The following is a 15,268-nucleotide window of genomic DNA, read 5'->3' as shown; positions in this document are numbered from 1 at the left end:
CTTGGAAGGTTGTGCTTTTCTAAGAATTTGTCCATTTCTTCCAGGTTGTCCATTTTATTGGCATATAGTTGCTTGTAGTAATCTCTCATGACCCTTTGTATTTCTGCAGTGTCAATTGTTACTTCTCCGTTTTGATTTCTAATTCTATTGATATGAGTCTTCTCCCTTTTTTTCTTGATGAGTCTGGCTAATGGTTTATCAATTTTGTTTATCTTCTCAAAGAACCAGCTTTAGTTTTATTTATCTTTACTATTTTTTCCTTCATTTCTTTTTCATTTATTTCTGATTTGATCTTAATGATTTCTTTCCTTCTGCTAACTTTGGAGTTTTGGGTTCTTCTTTCTCTAATTGCTTTAGGTGTAAGGTTAGGTTGTTTATTTGAGATGTTTCTTGTTTCTTGAGGTAGGATTGTATTGCTATAAACTTCCCTCTTAGAACTGCCTTTGCTGCATCCCATAGGTTTTGGGTCATGATGTTTTCATTGTCATTTGTTTCTAGGTATTTTTTGATTTCCTCTTTGATTTCTTCAGTGACCTCTTGGTTATTAAGTGGTGTATTATTTAGCCTCCATGTGTTTGTATTTTTTACAGATTTTTTCCTGTAATTGATATCTAGTCTCAGAGCATTGTGGTTGGGAAAGATACTTGGTATGACTTCAGTTTTCTTAAATTTACCAGCCCAAGATATGGAGGATGTTCCATGAGCACTTGAGAAGAAAGTGTATGCCTTTGTTTTTGGATAGAATGTCCTATAAATATCAATTAAGTCCATATTGTTTAATGTATCATTTAAAGCTTGTGTTTCCTTATTTATTTTCATTTTGGATGATCTGTCCATTGGTGAAAGTGGGGTGTTAAAGTCCCCTACTATGGTTGTGTTACTGTTGATTTCCCCTTTTATGGCTGTTAGCATTTGCCTTATGAATTGAGGTGCTCCTATGTTGGGTGTATAAATATTTACAATTTATTCTTGGATTGATCCCTTGATCATTATGTAGTGTCCTTCTCTGTCTCTTGTAATAGTCTTTATTTTAAAGTCTACTTTGTCTGATATGAGAATTGCTACTCCAGCTTTCTTTTGATTTCCATTTGCATGGAATATCTTTTTCCCTCCCCTCACTTTCAATGTGTGTGTGTCCCTAGGTCTGAAGTGGGTCTCTTGTAGCCAGCATATATACGGGTCTTGTTTTTGTATCCATTCAGCCGGTCTATGTCTTTTGGTTGGAGCATTTAATACATTTATGTATAAGGTAATTATCGATAGGTATGTTCCTATTACCGTTTTCATAATTGTTTTGGTTTTGTTATTATAGGTCTTTTCCTTCTCTTGTGCTTCCTGTCTAGAGAAGTTCCTTTAGCATTTGTTGTAAAGCTGGCTTGGTGGTGCTGAATTCTCTTAGCTTTTGCTTGTCTGTAAAGGTTTTAATTTCTCCGTCGAATCTGAATGAGATCCTTGCTGGGTAGAGTAATCTTGGTTGTAGGTTTTTCCCCTTCAGCAGTTTAAATATGTCCTGCCACTCCCTTCTGGCTTGCAGTGTTTCTGCTGAAAGATCTGCTCTTAACCTTATGGGGATTCCCTTGTATGTTATTTGTTGTTTTTCCCTTACTGCTTTTAATATTTTTTCTTTTTATTTAATTTTTGATAGCTTGATTAATATGTGTCCTGGCATGTGTCTCCTTGGACTTATCCTGTATGGGACTCTCTGTACTTCCTGGACTTGATTGACTGTTTCCTTTCCCATATTAGGGAAGTTTTCAACTATTATCTCTTCAGATATCTTCTCAGTCCCTTTCTTTTTCTCTTCTTCTTCTGGGACCCCTATAATTCGAATGTTGTTACATTTAATGTTGTCCCAAAGGTCTCTAAGACTGTACTCAATTCTTTTCATTCTTTTTTCTTTCTTCTGCTCTGCGGTAGTTATTTCCACTATTTTATCTTCCAGGTCACTTATCCATTCTTCTGCCTCAGTTATTCTGCTATTGATTCCTTCTAGAGAATTTTTTATTTCATTTATTGTGTTGTTCATCAGTGTTTGTTTGCTCTTTAGTTCTTCTAGGTCCTTGTTAAACGTTTCTAGTATTTTCTCCATTGTATTTCTAAGATTTTGGATCATCTTTCCTATTATTACTCTGAATTCTTTTTCAGGTAGACTACCTATTTCCTCTTCATTTGTTTGGTCTGGTGGGTTTTTACGTTGCTCTTTCATCTGCTGTGTGTTTCTCTATCTTCTCATTTTGCTTAACTTACTGTGTTTTGGGTCTCCTTTTTGCAGGCTGCAGGTTCGTAGTTCCCATTGTTTTTGGTGTCTGCTCCCAGTGGCTAAGGTTGGTCCAGTGGGTTGTGTAGGCTTCCTGGTGGAGGGAACTAGTACCTGTGTTCTGATGGTTGAGGCTGGATCTTGTCTTTCTGGTGGGCAGGACCATGTCCGGTGGTGTGTTTTGGGGTTCTGTGACCTTATTATGATTTTAGGCAGCCTCTCTGCTGATGTGTTGGGTTGTGTTCCCGTCTTGCTAGTTGTTTGGCATAGGGTGTCCAGCACTGTAGCTTGCTGGTTTTTGAGGGGAGCTCGGTCTTAGCATTGAGATGGAGATCTCTGGGAGAGCTTTTGCCATTTGATATTACTTGGAGCTGGGAGGTCTCTGGTGGACCAACGTCTTGAACTTGGCTCTCCCACCTCAGAGGCACAGGCCTGACACCCGGCCGGAGCACCAAGACCTTATCAGCCACATGGCATTATATTGTTTCTCTGTCTTTTATCTCTTGCCTATCTGAGCCACAACATTCTGTGGAATCCAGAATTATATTATCACAACCCAACTTCCCTTTGTTCAAGTGGAACAGATTGCAGTTCTCAGACTTCCCCTTTCCCTCACTCTTTACTGTCAGGGTGATGTACTGGAAGTCTTTATTTCTTTCAGCTGGGGCCTCTTGCTGCCTCATTCTCCTTCCAGCCTATTCTCATGCCTTTCTCATCACCTGCTGAGGCCTTTTTCTCTTCCTTTGTGCTTAGTCTAGTGTTACTTGCTCAAGGGTACTGAGTGCAGAGGCCTGGCACCAGGCACTTCAGAACAGAGTTCCTGGTGCCTGGATACAAGTCTTTTATCTGACATGTGTGTAAAAACTTGCCCTCAGTCTGTGTCTTGCCTTTTCATTTTTAATATCTTCGATGAGGAAAAGTTTTAAATTTTGATGTTTAATTCAGCAGCTTTTTTTCTTTTATGGTTCATGCTCTTATATATCTTAAGGTTGCAAAAATTTCTCCTATGTTTTTTCCCCAGGAGTTTTATAAAGTTTTACAATTTGATCTATGATTAATTTTTACACCCACACACAAAAGGTAAGGGTTGATGTTCCATATTAATATCAATTTTGCTCAAGCATCCTTTTTTAAAAGATTTTAATTTCCCCGTTGAATTGCTTTGCCACTTTTGTATAAAAAATGGACCATATTTATGTGGTGCTATTTCTGGACTCACTTCTATTCTACTGATTTATTAGTTTACCTTTTTGCCAATAGCAAATTGTCCTGGTTAGCGTACCTGTATTATAAGTCTTTAGAGCAGGTAGGTTGGTACTCCCACTTTGTTCTTTTTAAAAATTATTTTGAACATTCTTTTTTTAAAATTTATTTATTTATTTGTTTATTTTTGGCTGCATTGGGTCTTCATTGCTGCATGTGGGCTCCTTCTAGTTGCAATGAGTGGGGGCCACTCCTCGCCACGGTGCACAGGCTTCTCATTGTGGTGGCTTCTCTTGTTGCAGAGCATGGGCTCCAGGTGCACAGGCTTCAGTAGTTGTGGCTCACAGGCTCCGGAGCGCAGGCCCAGCAGTTTTGGTGTGCAGGCTTAGCTGCTCCACAGCACGTGGGATCCTCCCAGAACAGGGCTTGAACCCACGTCCCCTGCATTGGCAGTCAGATTCCCAACTGCTGCGCCACCAGGGAAGTCCCTGTTTTGAATACAATAAGTCCTTTATTTCCTTATACATTTTGGAGTCTGATTGTCAAATTTTACAAATTATCTGCTTGGGTATTGATTTAGATTGCATTAAAACAATAGACTAATATGGGGAAATTAATATCTTAACAATACTGAGACTTCTATTTTTTCTCAGAAATACTGCTTTTAGTGTGGTAGGTTTGAATGCCTCTTGTTAAACTAACTCTTAAGTATTAATGTATTTTCGTCTTTTGAGAACAGAATTAAAATTTTTAAAAATTTCCATTTGTCATCAGAATATAGAAGTGTAATTGATTTTTATATAATGACTTTACAAAATTCATTAAGTAGTCTCATCATTGATGTTAGCTATAGAGTTTTAGTAGATTCCCCCTCTTTTCAGATTGTTGAATATCCCTAGTAAGCTGAGATTTTTTTGTTTTATTTTAATCAGAAATTGATGTTGGATATTGTTACTTTTTGTGTGCCTGTTGAAATGATTGGGTTTTTTTATTGTGTTAATTTGATGAATTATATCAGTTGATTTTAGTATTTTAAACCGACTTTGCATTTCTAGGATAAACCTTTTGTGGCCATAATGTATGATCCTTTTAATACATTACTGGATTTCATTTGTTAATGTTTTGCTAAGGATTTTTTGTAACTATGATATATGGGATATAGGTGTAAAATTTTCTATTTTTGTGATGTCATTGTCAGGTGTTTTTATTAGGATTATGCTGGCCTCATAAAATGAGTTGAGAAATGTTCTCTCTTCCTCTACTTTCTGTAAGAGTTATGTAGATATTGGTATTATTTGACATTCATAGAACTCTGTACCCCAAAACTGCAGAATGCTCTTTCTTTTCAAGTTCACATTATCACAGTGAACTATATGTTGAGTTATAATATAAATCTATATACTTACTGATTTTTTTCTTAGTTGCTCTATCCACTAACTGCAGAGAAGAGGGTGTTAAAATCTTCAGCTTTACTTTGAATTTGTCTGTTTCTCCTTTAAGTTCCACTAGTTTTTCCATCACGTATTTTGAAGCCCTGCTAATAGGTTCATACACACTTATAATTTTTATGTCTTGATGAGTTGATCACTTTATCATTATAAAATATCCTCCATCTCTGGTAAAACTCTTGTCTTGAAGTCTACTTTGGTATTAATACAACTGCATCAGCTTCTTTGTGCTTACAGTTTGCATAACTTATCTTTTTAATCCTTTTACTTTTAACCTGTCTGTGTATTTATATTTAAAGTGTGTCTCTTATGGTCACCACATAATTGGGTCTTGCTTGTTTATTCAGTTTGACAGTCTTTACTTTCAAATGTGATATTTCATTTGCATTTAATGTATGGAAATTATTGGGTTTAAGTATGTCATTTTGCTGTTTTCTGTTGATATTTGTTGCCTCTGATTTTCATCTTCTGTTGCTCTTACTGCTTTACTTTTGTGTTAATCACCTATTATTTTACTATTCAATTTAAATTCCTCTATTAAATTTTTAGCTATACATATTTGGATTTTCTTTTTTCATAGCTGTTCTAGGAATTACATATACATCCTTAGTTTATCATAGTCCGCTTTGAGTTAGTATTGTACCACTTCAGATTTACTCTTTGCTTTATGTCACAGCAGTAACACCACTTTGCAACAGTATAAATCACTTACTTCCCCTCTCTTTTGTGTTATTCATATCTCATGTTCTACTTTTCCACACTTTATCCATCTCCTGCCCCCATGCAATAGTATATAGATACTTTCTTCAGTTATCTTTCAGAAGAAGTAAAAGAAGAAAACATCAAATATTTTTTGTATTTACTCACATATTTACCTTTGCTATTATTGCTTTTCATTCCTTCCCTTAGATCTGAGATTCAGTTTGTTGCCAGTTCCCTTTCATTTGAAGAACTTCCTTTAACATTTCTTGAAATGCAGGTCTGATGAGTTCTCTTTGCATTTATATAAAATTGTGGTTATTTTATGTTCCTTTCTGAAGGATGATTTCTCTGGATATAGAATTCAGCGTTGACAGTTTTGTTTTTTCTTTCAGTACTTAAACATGTCATTCTATTGTGTTCTGGCTTCCAATGTCTCTGAGAGAAGACAGTTTTCTTTGTATTATTATTTTCCTGTATGCAATGCATTTTTCCTTCTCTTCTTACTTTCAGGTATTTTGTTTAATCTTTGATTTCCAGCTAGCTGATGGTGATGTGCCTAGTTGTAGAACTTTTGAACTAGATTACTAAACTGTTTGAATCTGTATGCTGATTTTTCACCAAATTTGGGAGATTCTCAGCCATTATTTTTCAAATATTTTTCTTCCACATGAACTTAGCTCAAACACTTGGCTAAAACCTGAACTATGAAAGCATGGGGGAGAAGTCCTTTTGTTCTTTCCTCCTTGGACTCCACTTACACATATTTCAGACAACTTGATGTGTTATCCTTGTTCACTGAGGTTTTGTTTATTTTCTTTCCAAAGGTTTTATGTTCTTCAGATTGATTACTTTTTACTGAGCTCCTTCGAAGTTCATGGCCATCTCCAATCTGCTACAAAACCAATTAGCTGAATTTTTTAACTTCGAAGATTTTATTTTCAATTCTAAGTTTATTTAGTTTTTTAAATATTATTTTCATTTCTCTACTGAAATTATCCTTATTTATATTCATTACAATCACCTTTTCCTTTGATTATTTGAACTTATTTATAATAGGTACTTTAAAGATGTTGTCTTTTGCATCCAACATCTGAGTCATCATGGGGCTAGTTTCAATTGAATGCTTTTTTTCCTTGATGATTCACATTTTTCTTGTTACTTTGTATGTCTAGTGACTTTTGACTGTGCACTGGACATTATGGATGAAATGTTGTAAAGGTAATAGATTCTTTCATCTTCCTATAAAGAATATTGCTTTTTGTTTTAGCCCACAGTGAAATTACTAGTTGATTCCTTTGACTATATTGGTTTCATAGTTTGTTATGCTGGGCTTATTTCAGTTTTAGTCTTATTTCTAATGTTGACCCTTCTAAAGTTTTAATGGAAAACCTGGGGTGTCTTCCAAGCCCCTCTACCTTGGCCAGATTGAGTCTTGTAACTCAGTCCCTACTGAGGTAGGCTTAAACCAAAATGTCTAATCAAATTTTTAGCCCACTAGCTGTTACTTTTTCTAGGTTTCTTGGACTCTTCCCCCATGCTTCCATAGTTCAGGTTTTAGCCAAGTGTTTGAGCTAAGTTCATATGCAGATTTTGGGGCTCCCTCTCTGTGGTTTCCTCTTTTCTGGGGTTTCCTTCTCCATTTCCAGCTTCTCTGGATTGCCTTGAATTCTGTCCTCTGACACCTCGAGTCAATAAGGCTTGTGATTTCTGCCTGAGTCCTTGATGCCCTGTGCCTCATAGACTTAGGAATGCTTTCAGCAGAAAAGTAGTATAACCATGGATCTCATCCAGTGAAATTTCCTTCTTTAAAAATACTCGGGGCTTCCCTGGTGGCGCAGTGGTTGAGAGTCCGCCTGCCGATGCAGGGGACGCGGGTTCGTGCCCCAGTCCGGGAAGATCCCACATGCCGCGGAGCGGCTGAGCCCGTGAGCCATGGCCGCTGAGCCTGCGTGTCTGGAGCCTGTGCTCCGCAACGGAGAGGCCACGGCAGTGAGAGGCCCGCGTACTGCAAAAAAAAAAAAAATCGATCCCCTCCAGTTTCTGCCTGCTCCTGCTCACTCCCTATGCCTTCAAATAGTTGGTTTAAATTTTTTTCATGAATTCATAAGTGTTATTAGGTTAGTTCAAGTCTCTTACTCTGCTGTTATCATAACTGGAATCCTCAATATTGTAACTTACTTTTCCCTAGTGTAGTGATCTTTATGTTACTAATTTTAGTAAAATATTTTCTATCTGACTAACTCATATTTAAGTATTACAAGTGCTGTCTCTTTGTTCATATATGAAATAAAGTTGTCAAAACATCTCATACAAGGTGTAGGATGACAAAACAAGTGTGCATCGGAGAACCAGATTGTAATCCTTCCTCTGCCACTAACTAGCTACTTGGCATATAGTTATGTGCCTTAAGTAGTCTCAGCCTTAGTTTCTATTCTGTAGAATGAGAGAGTTGGGTTAGATCAATGTTTTTCAAACTTAAAAAAAAAAAGTCAGGACTCTTATTTTTTTCCCAACAGAATCTTATAAAAATATAAGCTGTTTTAAAGCAAAACAGCCCTGATTGTACAGGGTGTATAGCTCAACCTGCTCAGTGCAACTACCCACATCTCCACTTTTACTGTGGGTGGCATTGAAGCTCCTTTGTGGAAACCCAGACCTCCACAAAGCATAGTCTGAAAAAAATCAAGGCTGATGATTTATAAAAATCTTTTCCTATCCTGCCTGAGTCCAAGAATGGTTGGATTATGCATCTAAAAATGTGACCATTTTTTTTAGGATCTGACAGGGGCAGTTGTCAACCTTTGACCCTCCCTTCTGCTTTTTCACTTTAACCAACTTTTTTTTTTTAACATCTTTATTGCTTTACAATGGTGTGTTAGTTCCTGCTGTATAACAAAGTGAATCAGCTATACATATACATATCTCCCCATATCTCCTCCCTCTTGCTTCTCCCTCCCACCCTCCCTATCTCACCCTAACCAACTTCTTGTTCTTATTTCTATCCTTATCCAACCACCCTAGGCAGACATTTGCCGTGGGTATTTGAGAAATCTGGTATATTAGGGATTCCTGCAATTGTAGCTAAAAGTGGCACCCAGGTACCGTACCACGGAGCACAACCCACCCCCGCCTGTCTCTACAACCCATCTATAAGATATGAGCAGTACTTCCCTGCACCTAATTGCTCCTGTGTGGGTGGGAAGGAATTAATAAGCTTGGATCTTCACTGATCGTGTATAAAGTCTTTCTCCATCTGTAAAATAGCAGCAGTCAGGCTTAAGAAATCCTCTCTTTGCATCACCAGTTGGTGGTTTTGTTGCCTTAAAAGAAGCAACAAAATGAGCAGGTGTTGAGCACTGCCCACATCCAGACAGCATTGCCAACTCTCACAGAGTGCTCCACCTCTAGGCTTGGAAAAATGTATAGTGAGGGAAGGAAGGTGATACAACCCACATTTTCAGCTTAATTTTCTCCTATTCCAGCCCTTGTTTCTTTCATCCTTTCCCTACAGCAGCTCTAATGATGAGTTTGCAAGTCAGACCCTGCGAGAACAGGCATTCTTCCCTTTGCATGTAAATGCGAGGCTTCCTAGAAGGGTTTCCACATAGGGCACTGCCATGATGAGGCATAATGATAATCGTTAACATATTTAGCAGATCATATGTCAGGCATATACTAAGTACCTTTACATGGTTTATCCCATTTAGTCCTCTCAACAACTTTAAGAAATAAGGAATATCAAAATAAGGACCCTGAAGTTCAGAAAGATTAAGGAACTTGCTTAGATCTCAGACTAGCGAATAGACGATCCCAGATTCAAACTGAGGTAGCTTGACTCCAGATTCTGCACTCTTAACCACCCTAGCCTTCACTGATGTTAGACTGACAGGCAGTTTCTGTGGCACTGGGGTCCCGCCTTCCTGTCTCTTAATTGTGGAAGATGAAGATGGCATTTCCTCTGCCCCTCTTTACCAGAAAAAAAAAATCACTAAAAATCAGAGGGAGGCATGTTCTGATGGCACTGCTGTAGAGACTTGATATTGTTGGGTCTACAGATAACTCTCTTTTTCTGTCAAAGTCATGAACTTCCTGCCAGTGCAAGAAGCCCACAGTGGCAACTCAGCAGTGTGTGAACAGAGGGATGGAGCTGGATGGCTATGCATCAGAAAGATTGCAGAAGAGTCTGACTTCTCTTTGGTGGTAGCTACTGAGGGGGTGTCTAAGATCTCCTGCATTCCGTGATTGAGTGAAATGGACAATCTCAACTTCAAGATGTATTCACATCCATGACATTTGTGCAACTTTTTCTCTGTTGTTTTAGCAAGATAATTAGATAAAGAGATTAAGTGTTTTGTTTTGTTTTGTTTTGTTTTTTCGGGTACGTGGGCCTCTCACTGTTGTGGCCTCTCCCGTTGCGGAGCACAGGCTCCGGACGCGGAGGCTCAGCGGCCATGGCTCACGGGCCCAGCCGTTCCGCGGCATGTGGGATCTTCCCGGACCGGGGCACAAACCCATGTCCCCTGCATCAGCAGGCGGACTCTCAACCACTGCGCCACCAGGGAAGCCCAGAGGTGAAGATTCTATTACAAATTTCCATCATGCTCTTTCCCAAGTGCATATCTTGAAAGGGGTTTGAACTTGGTATTTATACAGTGTTTCAGAAAGTACTATCTTATGTCTGAAATAAGTGCTACAACTTAGATGAGACTTTGTGATTTTCAAAGATTTATGTTGAATGAAATCCAGATCAGCTATTTAGTTGTTGACACAGACTCTTACAAGGCAAGTAGCAGCTGGGATCTTTCAAAAAGGTAGGAGTCAAAATTTAAATTTGAGAAAATAACCGACCAGTGAGAGAGCTTGGAAAATAATGAGGCAAAACCATTGACCTGGAAACCTGGAGACCTCCGTTTGGTCCTGGCTTGGTATAACCATGGGCAAATCAGTTTGCCTCTTTGGGCTTTGGTTTCTTTTCGTGAAAATGAGGGAACACATAGATGCTCATGAAAATCCTTTCTAGCCCAACTTATGGGATTTTATCGTCTTAGTGACCAAACACAGTTGTATAGATTTTAACCTGGATTTTTTTCCTTGAAGAAGCAGATGGTAGCGGGAGCATAATGTAGTCATTAATAATATTGACTTTGGAGCAAGACCACCTGGGTTTGAATCTTGGTTCCACTATTTATTAACTGTTATGACTGTGGCAAATTACTAACCTCATGGTGCCTCAGTTTCCCCATCCACAGAATGGGGACAATAAAGTATTGACTTCACTGGGTTATTGTAAGGAGTAAATAAGTTATCATATGTAAGATTCTAGAACAGTGCCTGGAACATGATAAATGCTTTATATGGGATTGCTTTTATTGTTATAATAGCACCACTATTGATTTCTGTTGCTGCTCAGTGGTTTTTAGGAGAGATGGTAGGTTTCCTTTTTAAACAGAGAATTCCCTGAGATCCTTGGGGACTCAGGCTTAGCATAGCATGTGCAGTTGCATTTATAATCCCACGAGGAGCAATGGGCCAGTTATACTGCAGCCTGAGTGTGTTCACTCTCACATGGACTGACTCTTCTTCCCACTGCTCTTCTCTTCTCACAAAGGAAGCAACCTCCTGGCAGATTTCAGGGTGGAAATGGTAGAACCCTCTCTCACCTCATTCTGAGCTAGATATGGCTCTAGTGTCCTGATGCAATGATGTTTGATGATATGTGCAGTGACTAAGAACAGAGGTTCTATGTTCAAGTCCCAGCTTTGTTACTTTGTTAACTTTGTTGCCTAGGGCAAGTCACTTAACCTCTCTATACCTCTGTTTCCTGTCTCTAAAATGGGAATAATAATAATAATCATCCCTACTTCATGGTGTTGCTGTGATGATTAAATGGGATAATATATGCAAAGTGCCCAGAAGGTGCCTGGCATATAGTATATATTTAGTAAATGGGAAGTATTATAGTTACTGTTATGATTCTTATATTGAGTGAGGAGAATCTGTGGATGATCAGTGACTCACTGAAAAACAATCAAGGACTACATACTGGTAAATTAATGAATTCGAGTTCCTGATTTTATTTTTGTTTTTGTTTTTTTTTTTGCGGTACGTGGGCCTCTCACTGTTGTGGCCTCTCCCGCTGCGGAGCACAGACTCCGGACGCGCAGGCTCAGCGGCCATGGCTCACGGGCCCAGCCGCTCCGCGGCATGTGGGATCTTCCCGGACCGGGGCACGAACCCATGTCCCCTGCATCGGCAGGCGGACTCTCAACCACTGCGCCACCAGGGAAGCCCTAGTTCTTGATTTTATACATGAGGAAATACCCATGGATTAACTCACTTAATTTAGAATTGAGGACTTTTGACTATTTACATTTTTTAAAACTGGCCTAGTAATACAAATGGAATGGAATATCAGAGTTGGAAAAAGTGCCAGTGGAGGTCTAATTCAGCCACTTCACCAATGCATGTATCTCCCTGACTATCTCCCAGGTGCTTAGCCGGTCCTATACTCTAAAGGTGGAGAGAGTTTAGTTTTGGTCCCGTTCGTCTCTGGGTATCTTCCATATGTGATGGTCCATCCCATGCCAGAGCACTATGCCCAGCACGTTGAGACGTGAGGAGACTGTCCTTTGTAATGGCATTCTGTTGAGACAGCAATGGAATCTTTTCTAACACTTAGCTTTTCAGGTCCTACCATGGAGCTGGTCACAGCCAACAGTAGAATTGAGTGAGCTGAAAACAATATTATGCTCTTATGTTCATGGATTAGCTGCTCCGTAAAAGAGAGAAACAGATTGAATGTTGGTGCCTGTCAGGTAGAATGTTTGGAGTCGGAGAATTTAGATCTAGAAAAGACCTGGGAAATTATCCAGACCTTAAAAGTGAAGATATTTCTTCCACAAATGAAGAAACAGGGTCAGAGAGGTTAAGAGACTTGACCACATAGACTCAGCTAGCTAATGTGAGCACAGAGAATAAGAGTTCTTTCTGCCATCTCTCTCCCATTCTCTGGCAGAGTGATTAGAAACGTGGTCTCTAGAGACAGGCTGACTTGATTCAAATCTTGATTCTTCCCCTTCCTGGCAGTACGATCTTCAGCCAGTTGTAGACTTTTCTCTACCTCAATTTTCATACTTGGAAAATGGGAACAGTAATAGGGGTTTTGTGTGAGATATGTGTAAGGCGCTTAGGACAGCCCCTGGCACGTGAAAAGCATTCAGTCTGTTATAATTTCCAAAGAGCCTCAGGAAAATCAACTCTTAAGCCAGAGAATAAATGTTTTGGCCAGGCTGGTGTTTAAAGTATTTTCTGTCACTTAAAATATTGCTTTTTAATTTCTTCTTAGCCTCTGATTCAGAAGTGATCTTCAGGACCCATCTGTGAATTAACACCCATATCCTTCCCAGGAGCCACTGTGTGACTTTTGGATGGAAAGAGTAAATCTTTAAAAAATAATTCCCTATTATTTATCGTTTCCAAATCTCACTCAGCAAATGTTTACAGAGTAGCCTGCCACGCGCCTAGCACAGAGATAATGCCTGGAGGGATGCAAAGGTGGGCAGTCTGACGTGCCCCTTACCTTCAGGGTGTGTACAGGTTAGGTGGAATGGGTGGCAATTAAATAGGTAATTCTGCCACAGAGCTGGAGGGAGCACTGACAGGACAGGACAGGGAGTGATTTCACAGCATGTGGAAGGAGCCTTAAATCCCTAAACTTGATTTAAGGGGTCAAGGAAGGACTCTCTGGAGGAAATGATGTCTATGCTGGGACCTGAATGGTGAGCTAGATTCTGGACGAGTCTAGACGGGGCTGGAAAAGCATATTCCAGGCACAGGAAAGCATGTGTGAGTGTTGTTGGGGAGGGGGAAGGAGCACTCAGGGTTTTGGGAGAAAATACTGGCTATTCACCAATCTATTCAACATTTAACAAGTGTTTATTAAGTACTTACTATGCAGCAGGCATTGCTTTACATACTACAGAGACATCAGGTAACAAAACAGGTGATGTCTTTATTTTCATGGAAGTTATGGGGGAGAAGAAAGAAAGAAAAGAAAGAAAGAAAGAAAGAAAGAAAGAAAGGAAGAAAGGAAGGAAGGAAGGAAGGAAGGAAGGAAGGAAGAAAGAAAGAGAAAGAAAGAAAGAAAGAAAGAAAGAAAAGAAAGAAAAGAAAGAAAGAAAGAAAGAAAGAAAGAAAGAAAGAAAGAAAGAAAGAAAGAAAGGTGGTAGGTATGGGAACAGAGCTGCTTCAGGTAGGAGGATGGTCAGAGAAGTGTTTAGGTTGAAGTGACAGTCAAGCTGAGACCTCCATGGTGAGAAGAGCCAGCCAGGTCAACACCTGCGGGAGGGGGAGTTTCAGGTGGAAGGAGCAGCACAGGCGAGGGCAGAACTGATCATGATCATGGCCTGCTGGAGAAACAAAGAGGACAGAGCAGGGTGCTGGGGTGGGAAAAGTGGTACGAATAATTTAAAGGGTGTTTGGGTTGAGTCATTGGTGCTGAGAAAGGCATTTCTAGTATAAACTAGTTATTTATTAACTTTTTAAACCCATACAATGTGGTGTCACTTGTCAAAACTGGAAGTTTGGGGAAGATCTCAGTTGCTGATATCTCTTCTCTGAAGTGGGGCTTGGCTCTGTATGTTTTAATAACTGAGGTGAGACGAAGAGAGTATTTTCCGTCATCATTGACGAGAACTACACATAAGGCACAGGTGCAGATTGCTGTCCTGTTCACAGTCATGAGCACATGCCAGCAACATAACAAATCAGCAGGATACCCAGCTCAGCAAGAGGGCTCATTATGTTAGTCAGGGGTGTCCCAGAGGTTTCTCTTGGTTCTAGCCGTGTACTTCTAATTACCTTCCTGAGCTTTCTTTTCCTGTTTCATTCCTGTGGACTCAAATTTGTGTTTCAAAAGTGCTTTGAGGGCTTCCCTGGTGGCGCAGTGGTTGAGAGTCTGCCTGCCGATGCAGGGGACATGGGTTCGTGCCCCGGTCCGGGAAGATCCCACATGCCGCGGAGCGGCTGGGCCCGTGAGCCATGGCTGCTGAGCCTGCGCATCCGGAGCCTGTGCTCCGCAACGGGAGAGGCCACAACAGTGAGAGGCCCGCGTATCGCAAAAAAAAAGTGCTTTGAATTCTTTCTACCCAGGTTCAGTCTGCTTTGATCCAGACTGATTGGCCATGTTCTTCTATCTCTCCGGATTATCTATCTCTGTTTTCTCATGGGCCCCGCAGGAGACTCATTGCTCTTGTTTGCTTCCAGTTAACACCTTTGGAGTTGATGAGAAGCTGCCCACATCTTCTGACAGCGAAGAGGAGGTTATCAAACAATTTGAGATTTCTGTGCCCCGGTCCCAGGGTTTCCGCTCGGGAGCATCTGAGAAAGGAAAGCAGACAGGACTGGAGCATAAACCAAAACCCAGCCGCTGGCTTTCCACCCACGAAGAGGCCAGCACAGAAGTGTCTGCCTGCGAAGGTATTCTTTGCATCAAACCTTTCCTTTATCTAGACCAGGGATGTCTAATGGTAAGAGTGTTTTTGAGTCACTGCACTTGCATCTAAGAGTCCAGAGAGGAAAAAGAAAAATAGGGCAGGACCCAGAGGCTGGGACAGGGCAAAAGGGCTGCTTCAAACCTCACAAGCAGCCTTGTTGCAGA

The 15,268-nt window shown here is 40.1% G+C and overlaps 1 protein-coding gene across 1 annotated transcript in view; it reads left to right on the top strand.

Annotated features, from left to right (window-relative positions):
• Positions 1-15,268, top strand: part of SYT16 (synaptotagmin 16) — a 114,435-nt gene that overhangs the window by 64,056 nt on the left and 35,111 nt on the right. Inside the window, exon 2 of the mRNA XM_065871570.1 lies at positions 14,875-15,087. Within this exon, the coding sequence (XP_065727642.1) occupies positions 14,875-15,087 (213 nt within the window). The remainder of the gene's footprint in view (positions 1-14,874; positions 15,088-15,268) is intronic.

Source organism: Phocoena phocoena, chromosome 2 (genome assembly GCF_963924675.1).
Source record: "Phocoena phocoena chromosome 2, mPhoPho1.1, whole genome shotgun sequence".
Classification (NCBI taxonomy): Eukaryota; Metazoa; Chordata; class Mammalia; order Artiodactyla; family Phocoenidae; genus Phocoena; species Phocoena phocoena.
Note: the sequence above shows the minus strand (reverse complement) of the source record. Positions and strands in the feature narration are given on the sequence as shown.